Here is a 15,373-nt window from a genome sequence, read left to right on the forward strand (position 1 = left end):
GCTCCCCACACTCCCTAGCACATCGTTAAATTCAAATTCAAATTCAAATTTTATTTGTCACGTACACAGTCATACACAGTACGATATGTAGTGAAATGCTTGGACAACTGCTCGTGACCTAAAGAAAACAAAAAAGGAAAAGGCTATGAATAAGATAGGAAATAAATATGAAAAATTAAAAAGGGTAAATTTAACTAAGAAGGAATAAAATATAAATTAAGGTTAAAAATGAAATAACTGTACAACACAAATTAGAATGAAGGGTAAATTTAACTGGGAAGGAATAAGATAAAATATATAAATTAAAGTTGAAAATAAAATAACTGTACAACAAAATACACAATATAGAACTATATAAGAATGTATGAAGAAATCTAAATATAAATAAATATATACACAATAACAGCAGCTGTACAAGTATTAACCGGAAATGAAGAATATAGTGACCAGTGTTGTGCAAAAAAACAATGTGTGCAAAAACAATGTCCAGAAAGTCCAGTGTGTGTGTGTAAGAACCATATGTGTGGGTCAGTACTGTGTGGTGGTGTGATTGAGAGACCGTATCGCCTGCGGGAAGAAGCTCCTCCTCAGTCTCTCTGTGTTGGTCTTCAGGGAGCGGAATCGCTTTCCTGACCTCAACAGAGAGAACAGTCTGTTGTTGGGATGGCTGAGGTCCTTCACGATCTTCCTGGCCTTGGTCCGGCACCGCCTGCTGTAGATTGAGTGCAGGTCAGGGAGCTCGGAGCGGATGGTGCGCTCAGCTGACCGCACAACCCTCTGTAGAGCTCGTCTGTCCTGCATGGTGCTGTTCCCGAACCAGGTTAAGATGTTTCCCGCCAGGATGCTCTCTATGGTGCACGAGTAAAAGTTCCTGAGCACCTTGGAGGGCAGTTGGAAGTCTCTCAAGCGTCTGAGGTGGTAGAGACGCTGTCAGGCCTTTTTCACCACGGTGTTGATGTGACAGGACCATGACAGGTCCTGCGTGATGTGAACTCCGAGGTATTTGAAGCTGTGCACTCTCTCCACTGGGAACTCGTTGATGACGGGGGTCTGGTAGTTCCTCTCCTGCTTAGTGCTGAAGTCCACTATCAGCTCCTTTGTCTTACTGATGTTTAGAAGGAGGTTGTTCCTCTGGCACCAGTTCTCCAGATTCCTAATCTCCTTCAGGTAGGCCGTCTCGTTGTTATCAGAGATCAGGCCCACCACGACGGTGTCGTCAGCAAACTTGATGATGGTGGTGGAGCTGGTAGTGGCCACACAGTCATATGTGTACAAAGAGTACAGCAGGGGGCTCAGAACACACCCCTGGGGGGCTCCAGTGCTGAGAGTGGTGGAGGCTGAGACATGTCCGCCCATCCTTACTGCCTGTGGTCTGCCAGTTAGGAAGTTGGAGATCCACTGACACATAGATGAGCTGAGTCCCAGATGCTCCAGCTTGGTGGTGAGTGTGGAGGGAATTATGGTATTAAATGCAGAGCTGTAGTCTATGAAGAGCATTTTAACATAATTCCCCCTTCTAGTGTCCAAGTGAGTGAGTGATGTGTGGAGGAGATGAGAGATGGCATCGTCTGTGGAACGATTTGGACGGTAAGCGAACTGTAGTGGGTCCAGTGTGTCTGGTAGTGAAGAAATGATGAAGTCTCTGACCAGGCGTTCAAAGCACTTCATCACTACTGAGGTGAGGGCTACAGGGCGATAGTCATTGAGAGAAGCAGGGTGGGGTTTCTTCGGGACAGGAACAATGATGGACTCTTTGAAGCATGTGGGGATCACCGACTGAGATAAAGAGATGTTGAATATCTCAGTGAACACAGGAGCTAGCTGGTATGCGCAGTCTCTTAGGATACGACCTGGGATGCCGTCTGGTCCTGCTGCTTTCCTGGTGTTCACTCTTTTGAAGGCTCTCCTTACTTCATGCTCGGAGATGACGAGCACGTTTCCGGTGCTGGCAGTATCTTCCTGTCTGCAGCCGTTAGCGCCGCTAACACTAGCATTGTTGGAGACCTTAGCTGCAGCCTCGAAGCGAGCATGGAAAGTGTTCAGCTCGTCTGCCAGAGTCACGGCCGCGTTCGTCATACCGGTTGTTGGTGCTTTATAGTCCGTTATTGTCCTTAGTCCCCGCCACAGGCTCCTAGAGTCACTCTGTTGGAGTTGTGACTCTAGTTTCCTCCCGTAGCGCTGCTTCGCCTCTTTCACCGCCCTCCGCACGTTACATGGAGAAACCTTTTGAATACAAGCGTGCTGATCCACACAGGTGTGCACACAGGTGTACACACGGGTGTTCACAGACACAAACTACACCTTTCTTGGCTGCTACCTCAAAGCACATTGCGCGCTGTCGATCTTGCGTGCTGCACAATAACATTTCATTAATAACATTTAAGTATCTACTGTTATTTACTGTTAGCTAGTTTATTATGATGGTGTTGTGTTTATTATGTTGCTCTTTTTTTGTTTGTTTTCTCTTCTGTTTTTTCTTCTCTCGACAGGTGATCCAGGTATTTTTTTTTCTTCCTCCCTTTCTCACTATCTCTTCTCCCCTCTGTTTTTCTTTCTCACCCTCTCTTTCTTTTATTCTTTCTTTCTCACTGTTCTATCCCACAGTCATGTCTGTCCCATCTGTAACAACAGAAAATAAAATAAAATAAATACATAATAATAATAAAGGTCAATCAAATGGACCAATATGGCAAGGCCATGATGAGCCACTTGGTAAAGTAAATCCGCTAGGCATCTTTCTTGGCCTTCAGACAATAAATCTGATGGCTAAAGATCCAAACGCGACAGGCAAAAAACAAACAAACAAACAAACAAACAAACAAAAAAAACCAACTTACTATACTGGTTTAAATTTTCAAACAGTTTGTTTGTTGCAGCCAATAGAAATTGGAGCGAAGCAGCCAAACAGAAAGTGAGATGATATCTCAGCTACTGTATTGACACCAAGCTTGATGTTTAGATTTGGTAATTCTTCTTCAGGTCATCAAAAAAACAAAAAACAAAAACAAACAAACAACAAAAAAACCCCATGCTTCGCCATGGGAAGCAGCAATAATTAAAAATGCACTTTTCCTATTGGTGCTTGCAGCCAAGCTTTTATCGTGACCAGATCAAGTTGCCATGGAGACTGTGCCGTGCTGGACTGCTTGATCTGTCATCATCATCATCATCATTATCATAATCATCATCCGTGAAACTTGCAAGTATATTTTAGCATCGGAATTGCATTGCTCTAATTTCTGTTGTGCGTGTGGTTCTTGTTTTGATTTGTGTGTAGTAAGAGTGATGCTGGGAAGCTGCTCGTGAATAATATCTATGCTAAATATTTTCACCTTGTACAAGGTACCTTTTGAATTATACGTGGGGTACAATGAGAGTGCTACTGTGGTGGAGAAGCAGGGCTAATTACGGTGTGGTAGAGTAGCACTTAATAAGGGACGCTTACGAGTAACAAGACAAAGAATTCATTTATCATCTACTGTAACTTGTAACTCACAAATTAAACCCCAATGCTTTGGCGGATAATGATATTTGCCACTCTTTCATCATGCTCTCAATCCCATCCTTTTACAGATGCCATTTTTCTGCACCCCTGTAACACTCTTCATGGCACTGCCAATTGTGTTTGACAGTGAAAATCACATTTGAGATCATAGATCATATGTCAGCCAGTGGGACGGGAGGAGGTAAAGGGATGACAGAACGATTTTTGACTCAGGGCTATACCAAAAGCTTTTATTTCCCACCCATATAGCTTGTCTTGTCATCCAATTTTGGCATGTGAAGGCATGTTGAGGGGGCTGGAAATGATGACTGGTATGTGTAGTCTGTGACTGCTGTGCTCATGGCCCTGTCCCCAGTCTGTGTTTTGGAGCAAAGGCACTGTTTGCTGGACCTCCTGCACAACCGAATAAACCACCCATAAACAAGAAAAGTTAAAAATATCTTGTGAAATAATGCCCTGAAATTCTCCTCTCTGTCACAAAATGAATGTCAGGAGAAAAAAAAGGGGAAGGTTGTAGGGAGGCGGAGCAGGAGTCGGTGAGGGTGGGGTGGTGGTGGTGGTGGTGGTGGTGGGGGGACACTGCAGTAGAACATGGAACAATAGGCGCCCTCTGGCATCAACCTCTGGACAGCCCAAGCCGCTCAGCAAAGACACTGAACTCACCCACAATGAACTGCTGCAGCGGGAAGGGAGGCTTTAGAGAGTTCAATTTCCAACACAATTGGCTGTATTCTACTCCTTTAAATGCCAAGGAGATGGTGTGCAGCGTGTGCCTTTGTGAGGAGCTTTGCTTACAGCGAGTGTCCTCTAACAGGAGAGACAGAAGGAGAAAGACTAGAGATGGCGAAGACAGGCCAGAATGGGAGATGGTTTGGGGACAGAAATAGTGTGACTGGATAGAAGAAAAGGGAAAACGAATAAGACTGAATGACCGGGAGAGATAGAGAGTAAAAAGGAAAAAAAAAAAGAAAAGGTAGAAACGAGAAGGGTAGAGAATGTCTCCTCTGGTTGTCGTTTCGCCAGGCTCGCAGGACCGTCTGAAGGACAATGCTGCTACTAGTGAAGTGTGACGTTTGTCCTCTATCCAATTCACCACAGCCCCAAAGAAAACACTCACAATCAAGTGTCGATCATGCATCTCAAACACAATAAGCTCTTCCAAAAAAAAAAACAAAAAACATCACATTATACGCCAATATACAGCACTGACCTTAGGTAAGAAATGTTTAGGGAGAAAAACAAAAAAGCTACAGAAATGACATTCAAATGAGGCCATCTGAACCTTTGCTGTTGCGCAGCAGTAAAAGAGCACCTTTAAAAGGTTTTAAGTAGTAAAAATAGCATTTTTCTTTTTACAGTATAACCTCCCAATGTTCAAGTAAATATAGCAAATAAAAATATGACCAGTCACATTAATGGCTCTGGTGAATAACTTCTTAGAGGTTTATAATATTCTGCGCCATTCATCTGAAAGACCTGTTGTGCTTTTTTTGTTTTTTTTCCCTCAAGATGAAAAAAAGCAAATATCTACCGTGTCAAATTCCCACTGGAACAAATAATCAAAACGCTACTTAGACAAAACAGCAACCGCAGGAAGAACTGCACCTGACGCCTGTCTCCGTGTCACACTCAATATAAATATGCCCGCTGTCATCAGAAAAATTGCCAAGGAGGCTGTTTCTCCATCACTGTCTTCATTTGAAGGGCATTTTGCTGCCCAAAGGCAAACGCCTAACACACTCTCCAAGCATGGCGCCCAGCCCCTTTCACAGAGGGCTGGCGGTGCAGCAGACAGGAGAGAGAAGAGCAAGAAATAAGAGAGAGTGTGAGAAAAGCCTTCGTCTCAAAGCAGACCTCACACTGGGTTCTGTCACTACAGATCAAAATCCCCTCAAAGCCATAGATCACTTCCACTATAGTTCACATGTTTCACACTTAGAAACTGTTTACCAGACTCAAAAGAGTTTGCCTCCACAGCACTCACACACGGATATAGCTTAAAAACCAAAGACAGAGCTCACTCGCAAAACAATAACTGCTTTCGATCCCAGAACACTGCACTTAAACATTTATTCACTTTGAGGGGACGACTTCTTCGCTGCAAACAAATATTTACATCTATATGCTCAGCCCAGCTGAGTGAGAGGGTTGTGATGCCAGCTCTGCCTACAAGTGAGCTGACTGGCGTGACAAACACAGCAGTGTCTGCTCCTTTTTCTTGTGGAAATACCTGTCAGCGCCTGTCGACTGCTCACGCACACAATGATACATACAGGCATAAACAGCCAGGGACAGTCTGTCTCCTAAAAAGTTCCTTTAGCGTACCTGTGTGAGGCAGCAATACCAACCATCGCACAGTTTTGAGGATAAGTGACAGGCCTATATACGTGTCTGCCGGTGGTTAAGTCGGGGCCTAAAAGAGTGTCGCTTGGCTTAAATACGCCGACGCCGCATTGTGGTGCAGGGAGGAAACCTGTCTTTGGAAAGTCCTTCTGCTTGAGAGAGAAATGTCCCCCCTCATCTCAGATAAGGAGCTGATGAGATAAAGCGATAAAGTCAGTGCTTCTCCTGGGTCTTATCTGATGCTGTTATCTGACTGCACAGCACCCACCATCTCGCAATCTTTACACCCTTTAAGCACCTCTCTGAAACACTCACACCAGCATCATCGCAGACACACACACACTCTCCATCTAATGCTCAAACATTCTAAACACCGTACCAGCTTATTGATTACTTTGACACGCTCCCATTGTTGAACAGATGGCACACCTAATATCATGTGAAATGGAACTGTTCTGTGTTATCTCATGGGGAAAGGACATAAAATGACTATTTTCTCACCTTTCGGAAAGACAGAGGGGGAAAAAAACATCAGGAAAGGGGGAACAGAAGCTGTGCACTTACCTCTATGTCTGTTAGTAGTCTTATCAAACATAAGCATGGCATCATCAACCTGGAAGACATAAGAGGAGTGCCGACATTAGCTTAATCTTTTCGGCAAGTACCTCGCATCACCTTCTCCCTATTGAATCGCAGCTCGTCTACTTGCAGTAATTGCTCTTAGAATATTTATTTTCGCTCCTTTACACTGATTTCTTCCCCAGCACCCCTCTCCCACATAATAAATCAGAGTTCACGCTGTGTTGTCGGGTTACCACTTCCGTGTCCATCTATAGATTAGAATTTCAGCGATAAAGAAATCCATGTAATCACAGTGGCGTTACGTGTTTTCTGGATTAGATGTGGCAAATATGTGAAGAGCAGCAATGGGAGAAAAATTAACAAAAACTACCAGAAGAAAAAAGAAAGAAAGAAGAAGAAGAAAAACAGTGTTGACAATATGTTTATTTTGATGAACACTGATGTCCAGTCTTGTGGAGAGGGACAGATAGACACATTATACTAAGCGGGTGTGAGACAAATGTGATCCTTCCTCATCTCAGAGCCCCAGCAGCCCCAGCAGCAGCAGCATCCACCATAATATCATCCTTCATCATGTCCAATAAAGCCACACACAGACAGGCAGAATTTTTTTTCACACATCCCCGAAAAACAGATCTCTAGACACACTCTTCTTTCTATAATGCTGATGAAATGCTTAAAAAACAGACTGAGGCATGCTCATTTAGCCTGTGATGTTGTCTAAGAAAAAAAAGAAGAAAAGAAAAAAAAGATGGAGGAGTAGAGAGCAGCAGCAGCAGCAGCAGACAGAAACAAAAAGAGGGAGCACTCTGCACCATTCACTCCCTGGTTATGGTCTATAGGTAAGTGTAACTGTACTGAGGAGGCTTAATAGTGTGCAAGTGTGCATCTGTGCTTTTCACGGGAGGGTTACAAAGCTTCGGGAGGAGATGGGAAAAGACAAGAATAGGGGGTCTCACTCAAACTGAACTGTCTGATTGGATAAAGAGAAGTGCCTGGCAGCCAGGCAGACTAGCGCTGGCACGCTGTTCGTGCCACCCTCTTGCCACACATTTGGCACACAAGACGTTGGCACAGCTTGTAGGGCCAAGTTACTCACTGTATGGCTCACAGGCACTTGATTTGCTCCTCCCTAAATTATTTCCAAATTGTCAAATTTAGCAAGCAATACTGATGTGAATCCTCAAGTAACTTATACACACACCCAGTGCCTGAGCACCTGAATTGCTGTTTGCCAGACTACCTGAAAAGGAAGGCAGGCAGAGCCTGCAGGTAAATGTTGCGGAAAGGTAGGGCTTATTAAATCCTACAGAGTTGCATCACTTCTGCAAATTAGTGATAAACAACAGCTGTGACAGAACAAAACAATGGATGTTACGTGTGGTTAAGTTAAGCCAGAGTCATTGCAAGAGAGAGACATGGCAAGTGAAGAATCTTGAATTAAAACGTGGAACTTGTGCAAGGGGTGATATTGTTTAAAATGGCAGGCAGGCATTTCACACTCACTTTCTAAAATAATAATCGCTTGCTCAAGTCTTTACAAAGAGGACAAAAGTTAGACAGGCAGTCTATCTTAAGTACTGTCAGGAAATGCTCAAGTGTGGGTATAAATTCAGCAGAGCTGCTGGTACTTGAGCTGGCACTTTTATACAATCACTAACAAAGTTATTATTTTCCCTGGACTATTTCTCTTTGTCAACACAAAAGGGTAAAAAATAATAATAATGAAGTTTGCAGTGTCTCTGAAAAATGTGCTATCTGATGACTGTGTGGCGGGAAAATATCACAGGGGGAGTACAAATAAACAGCTGCCGGGCAACATCACCTGCAGCAACAGTTTTCTAAACAGACATTTAAAATGTCACCAAACCTAACGTCTGTCTCATTCCAGCCGATCTAATCAAAATCACATTAAAGTGAGAGGAAACTGGGAAACTGCAACCCATAAGTGCTAATGGCTGCAGTCCACTGGCTAGGTTTAAAGAACCCAAAGAAACTTGTAGACTGTTTAGTGTCTACACCGTACTGAAAACAAGAGGTGAGAAAACTCCAATTTGGTCCATTTCTGTAGCTGGAATTCAGCTTGTAGCACCAGAAAGAGTTTCTAATGCCTAAGCATTTGACAGCGTGAAAGCTGCATTGCAGAGCAAAGATGGAATGGCATGTTTACCAACTATGGTAAACGTTTAATTTGACAAGCGTGGCTGACAGCCTGTGATCATTTACATGGGAGACAGAAATTTATAGCATTTGACTTCTGTCATCTAATGTCAGTGATACTGGAAGAGCCAACAGAGTCACTAGTCCATGCATCAGTAGAAGTGCAAACAAAAATGGCATATTTATTTGACACTTAAAGAAATACAGGCACATAGAAACATGGCACATAGAACTTCCCAAAACATTAAATAGAATAGCATTGTATTTTAAAGCAAAATAACACAACATAAATTAACATTAAGACCCTACAGACCCTACAATATCAGAGAGTTCAAACATATGCATACAGTGTGAATGACATTACATCCACATGACCAAAAACTTGGCGACAGTAGGGAGGAAGAACTTTCTCCTAATAGGAAAAGACCTCTGGTGGACTCAATTTAAGGGAGTTTCATCCATCTGGCTTGACCAGTTGGTGAAAAGGGTTACACTACATAGGAAAAACTACTAGGGCACTTACAGATTATACCTATAGAAGCCGCTCAGCAATGGAAACCTATGCCACGTATTTGTGCTGATGTTAATGGCAGCTGTGGTGTGGAACTCTGCAGTTATTGAGCCAGCAGTGCATGGGCGAAATATATACAGTATGTGCCTCAGATCTGTAATTTTTATTCAGCTGTTGATCATGGAATCTTGGTAGTATCACGCTTTAATTCAGCAAGCTTTTTAGAATAACCCATTCTTTCACAAATGTTTGTAAAGACATGGCTAGGTGCATGATATTATATACCTGTGACAATGAGACAGAAAACACTAAAAACACATAGACAAAGTCACTCCATACTTTGTCTTTTCTTACACCACATGGACAGAGTAGAGGAGAACAGAAAGAGCACCAACAACAGTCATGGCAAACAAATAACTTGGTTTACAGATGAAGACAAATTATTAGTCCCTTTGAAATTTAAATTTTTAATCAAAGTTTTCCCAGCTGCTTTTTTAACAGAGAAACAAATTTTCCTCATAGCATTTCTAAAAATATTGTCTTTAGAGAGCATGATTTTTTTCTATTTGCAAACAACAACAGAATTATTTCAGAAAAGAAAAATGACCAGGGTCAATATTATTAGCCCCCTGAAAAACTGACCTTTTTTGAGCCATAGAAACAAACCACTGGTCTATAATGATTTGCTTTAGCTGTGTAATGGTCAAAGCTTGTAAAATCAAGTTAAAACTGAGGCTTCTCTTCCAATTTATACACAGAACAAAAACCTTTGTTCTGTATTTGATTTGAGCTGTCACTTGAGAAAGCATAATGCCAAAAATGAAATAAATTAGTTTAGACTTGAGAAAATTAATTGTTGATGGTCACAAACCAGGAGATGGACATACAAAATTATCACAGCGTTTCTAACTGTCAAGAACTGGAGCGAGAAGTATCATCAAGAAATTCAAAGAGAGCCACACAGTACAGAACAAGCCTGGCAGAGATTAGCAAGTGAAAGATTTCAAAAAGTTTGGAAAGAAAACTACTGAGAGATGTGTCTAAACACCCCAGAACAAGACACTAGTAAATGACTTAGCCAAGTCAGGAACAGTAGTCTCAAGAAGACAATCACTAGAACCCTGCACAGGGATGGGCTGTGAGGTTAGAGAGTAAGAAAAACTCAGCTTCTGCAGAAGAGATGCCTTCAAGCCATACTGAAGTATGCTAAGGACAACCTGGAGAAGGATTATACATACTGGAAGCACATCCTCAAGAGCTGTTTGGCCAGAGAGACCCAGTAAAACACAGGGTGGGAGTATTATGTTGTGTGGATGCTTCAGTGCGTCTGGAGCTCGTCAAGCACGAAGGAACCACGAAGAAAGAAGATTTCAAAAGAAAATCTCAAGCAGTCAGCAGCAAAACTGAGTCTTGGTCGTCACTTTGTCTTCCAACGCAACAATGACCCAAAACATATGCCACTTTTAGTGAAGAAATACTTCCAGAAGACCAAAGTGAATGTTACAGACTGGCCTGTGCAAAGCCCTGACTTGAATCCCACTGAAAATCAATGGGCTGACTGAAGACCAAGATCCATACCAGAGGACCATCAAATCTGGGAGAGATTGAGAGACTCATCAGAAGAAGAATGGGCTGGGAGATGTGTGCGAGACTTGTTGTAAACCACAACAAATGCCTACAGGCTGTTATCCAGCAAAGGATACACAACTGACTGTTAGCATCAGAGAGCTAATAATGCTGATGTTGGTCATTTTGGTGCTTATGGAATAATTGATTTTCTGTGTCCAAGATCAAACTGGGATGTTTGGAGAAGCTGTGTTAAAAGTTCTTTGCTCTGTTTAAGAACTTGGGAAATAGTAAAAAAAAAAAAAAAAAAAAAAAAAAAAAAAAAAAAAAAAAAGCAGAAGAAGAAGAAGGAGGAAGGAAAAGACAAAGAAAAAAAGAAAACAAAACTCACCTGTAAGTCTGGATGAGTTATTACAGTTTTGCATTATTTAATTAGTTTTCATTTAATACGTTTTTGTTTTCAGTGTCATTTCAAATTCCAAAGTAGTTTTAGTTGTTTCCGTTTAGTTTTTATTGTTACAAAATGTTTCATTTTAGTTTTTATTACGCTGACTGTATAATTTGGAGAGTTTATGTCAAACATCCAGAAATAAAAATGCAAATACAGTGCTTTTTGAAGACAGCCTAAGCATAGTCATGTAGACATCTCAATAAATAGACCAACATTAAAACTTAAAGAGACATCTTGCACTTTTTAATTTGAGTTATCTTTTTATCGGTAGACAGTGGAATTTCAGTTAGCTCTCATGTTTTTAAGTTCAGTTTTTTTCTTCCCCCATTAACTATTTTTTCCACACATAGTTTTTGGTTTTTTGTTTCATTTTAGTTAACTCTAACAATCTCGGCTACAATAAGGTGAATAACATACGTCTTTCCTCTTGCTGTCTTGAGCACTGCGGTGGGTTGTGTTGTCATGTGGTGCTGTATAAACAAGTGGCCCGCAGTTTCATCAGCCACCACGAGCCCTTCATGCAGTTTGACATTCAGATATCTGCACTCTAATATTGATAGTATTGCCACCATAAAGCCATTTACAACCTGAGAGCAGAAAGACTGCTACTTTGTAAAATGAAGTGAGGTCTATTAAAGGAAGTGTATTACATAAATGTGTGAACTGTGTTGTTGTGACATTATTAGAGAAGGACCATCCTGTCAGCGAGACCCATCCAACAAAGAACACAGATTCACAGTGAAGCACTGATGGGCACTTTAACAAAGAATGTGCACATCATGTGAGGGTCACACTCCAGCAGGTCATACTATACACCCTCCCCTCTCTCTCTCTCTCTCTCTCTCTCTCTCTCTCTCTCTCTCTATGCCACTTGCAGAGTCTATAGAACCATCTCCCGTGCTTCAGGGCTTTTCAATGTAGTTATTCAAGCAGAACACAACTGTGTGCCTCCATCTGATAGAAGGTTAAGGACCTCTTCACTGCTCACAAAAAAAAGCCCGCCACACAGAGGTGAGGCCAGGCTCACCTCAGGGAAGAAATCTTTCTCTGTCCTCCTCCTCCTTCTCTTTCACTCTTCCTTTTCTCCTGGCACAGTGAAAAGAAAGGTTCAAAGGATAATGGCTGTCTTATCACTATGTAAAAAGGGAATGGGAACTCCAGCGAAGTGCCTGGCCTTTTGTGACAATGAAGAAAAGAGCAAAAGTCTATTTCACTGTGGTATATGCACTGGAACAGTCCATGACCGCTTAAGAAGAGGCTGCTGGAAGGCAGTCAGCGGGCGAGAGGCCGGGCAGCTCTTTAACTGAACCTGCAGCAAACACATCTGAACCAAATAACCTCTAACAAAGGGCCAGCAGAAGTGTATGTCAAGTGTTGGCTTACTAGCAATACACAGAAAGAAGGTAGTGATTTCATACTAGAGCCCTTTCCTCTTTCTGAATCCCATTGTGCAAGCTCTTACACTGTTGCTATTACAAATTGTTCATAAGTCATGTGAAAGAACTTCTGCCTGGGCTTTAAAGGCATTGACCAACAGATCGCACATTAATTGGTGCACTGGGAGCTTTTACGCATTCACTGTGTTGTCAAACAACTAATCAATGCAAATGCTAGAAGACTAGCATCCTCCTCTGAGTTCTGGAGAACCAGAGGAAATATTTGGTGTCCTTTACAGGTTGTGTGCTTTGATTGATTAGTAGTGTTTACGCAGTATTTAATGCACCTCTGAAGGTTTTATCTACAGCATGCCTTTTGGTTGAAGTTAAAAGACTTTTTTGCTCCAAGTTCTGTCTGTGAAACTATTTTTTTTCTCTATTGTCGTGACCACTGAAGGTAAGTCATCTTTGGAGTAACATGACGGTAAAGCTCTATATCACTCTGCTTCAATAAGCCGTGAAAAAGAGACCTTTTCTGACATATAGCACAAGGTTCAAACTCACACCAAGTACAACCTCTTTGTCTGTGTCAATCCATATGTTTGAACAAGCACAGAAAAATACATGCTAATTCTAGAAAAAAAAGAAAAATGTGGTTGAATGATGAATTATGTATCAAAGGACAAACACATCAATAAAGGCTAATGTGCTCTGTTTTTGGACAGGAAAACAGCAGAGGTGCCAGGTGACAGGGGGAGATTTAAGAGCTCTGGAAATGAATTATGACAGCTATTTAGATAGGTGTCAAATGCACATTTACATTCAGCTCATGGCTGAAGGCTAGAGGAGCTTTCCTGCAATTTGGGGGTGACACTGATATAGATCATATCTGATGCCAAAGGAACGAAGGCCTGAGCCACAGATAGTGACCTGAGAGTAGGCTGTGCCTATCCTTTTGTTGTGTCTGTCTTTGTACTGGCACCTGGTGCGGCTTTGTGCTGGCTGCACTGGGATACACAGTGGTTTCTTTTCTTGCTTTTATTACACTTGCTGTGAACTTCATTTTTATCTGAGTGGAAAGAATTGAGCTGTGTGTAGTTATTAGGCAATTTTGGTGTCAGTTTTGGTGTCAAGGATTACTGGGATTTGTGCTCACGCTGCCAACACCAAAGCACCGACTGGGCTATTTGCATCAGTTTACCAGGTGATGCTCAAAATCATTTGTGGCCAATTCAGCATGAAAAAAATCCTGCTACAAATGCCTCGATTACAAAAAAAATATCACAGTGCCAATTTTCTATTGGCACAACTCAAAGCAATAAATACAGATCATGTGAACAGGTTTGGCCCTCAATATACCCTACAGTAAAAGCGCTTTTCATAAGTAGAACCCTGGTTTAAGCTGTCTTGCTGGCAAGCATCCATTTTTCTCAAGTGTTTCTGACTAAAGGGCCGACTCCCTCCTATTTCTAGGGACAGCTGCTTGTAGCCGAACCTGCAGCACAGCCTTGCAGCTGGGTGGGTAAAGGGGGCAAAAAAGAAATCCCTCCATCGATCAGTGATGTATCACATCATTATTATCATTACCGCTGTGACAGATAAGGTCATGGTCGAGGAGAAAAACTCAGCTCGCGCTGCCCCTTCATCAACACTCCCCTCGCAGTAGTGCATCTAATATTCTATTACAATGATGGCAATTAACAGAGAAATGATAGCGACCAGTGACAATAGACAAATTTGTGACAACCCTTTCAATTGTTCTTTTGTAGAGGAAATCTATATCATTGTCTGGGAACGTTGAGCTGCAGTGTGCTGCATCCACGCTTGAGCGCTTTTACAAGTGGTAGTTTAACGAGGAGCAGAGGGCAAAATTTTAGCTCCCCATAAGCTCTTGCAATTACACAAGGTGGCAAAAGGGACAGCGTTCTTAAGCGTGAGCCGAGATGGACGAGCTATTCTTTCAGCGTCCAACGAGCCAGGGGCCAGGCCAGCTATGTTTAATCTGGAACGCAACCTTTTTCTTTCCCAAAAGGAATATTCCTTATTATAATGGATGAGTGGCAACCCTCCGCAGAAGTGATAAAAATGCACGGCTAGAGTGCAAACTTAACACACACATCACACACATACAGATAGAAAAAGCACAGCGATGTCGGGGTGAAGAGAAGCTTATCTGCTGTCTGCTCTGTCTACCATATTTCTCTCTCTTTTTTCTTTTAAGTAAATATGTCTGTTTCATAGTTTCCCCCAGCAAAACTTTATTCCTTAACTCTTTTGAAAATAAATAAATAAAAATTTAAGAAATGCCAATTTGCACAGATTTAAAGGGACAAATACTTTGTTACTGGACAGAAAACACAAGGTGCTGCAAGGCTGCCCTAGAAGTGTAACATATTAATCAGAATCAATCACGTTTGATTGGCAAATACAAAGTCTTACCTGTTACACTATATTCTGTATAATACACAGTGTGACGCAACCACAGAGCTCCACAAAGGAAACTAGCTGGCAGTATACACGCTTCATCTATTATTTTTATATCCACTGCTGAAAAACAGAAGCAACAGACGGATTTGTGTTTTTCAGCATTTATTCCACAGAAATTCTTGTGTATGTAATTATTAATGATATACACCACTGGCGCATTGTCACTGCTTATTCCACTAACTTTCCCTCTTGTTGACATTAACAAAATGGCTTGAGAGAAACAGTTGAGGAGGACAATTCCTCAAATCTGTCAGGATTACATATTTATGAGGTCCCCTGCTCAGCATCCAAGGAGGTCGCTATGGTGATACAAACTGATGTATATTCGAACAATGAACTTTGCTTTGTGTGTCGAGAATGCCTTAGAGCATTGTTGAAATGGTTAGAACAGA

General features: G+C 41.9%; 1 protein-coding gene across 7 annotated transcripts in view; it reads right to left on the reverse strand.

The window, feature by feature from the left end:
* msi2b (musashi RNA-binding protein 2b) overlaps positions 1-15,373 on the reverse strand; it is a 282,220-nt gene that overhangs the window by 115,306 nt on the left and 151,541 nt on the right. For all 7 annotated transcript variants that reach the window (XM_085420129.1, XM_085420126.1, XM_085420128.1 and 4 more), the window contains exon 7: positions 6,413-6,461. In XM_085420129.1, the coding sequence (XP_085276255.1) occupies positions 6,413-6,461 (49 nt within the window). The remainder of the gene's footprint in view (positions 1-6,412; positions 6,462-15,373) is intronic.

The sequence above is a fragment of the Rhamphochromis longiceps genome, linkage group LG10 (assembly GCF_057381845.1).
Source record: "Rhamphochromis longiceps isolate RC_006_pf linkage group LG10, R_longiceps_female_GT1.1, whole genome shotgun sequence".
NCBI classification, from domain to species: domain Eukaryota; kingdom Metazoa; phylum Chordata; class Actinopteri; order Cichliformes; family Cichlidae; genus Rhamphochromis; species Rhamphochromis longiceps.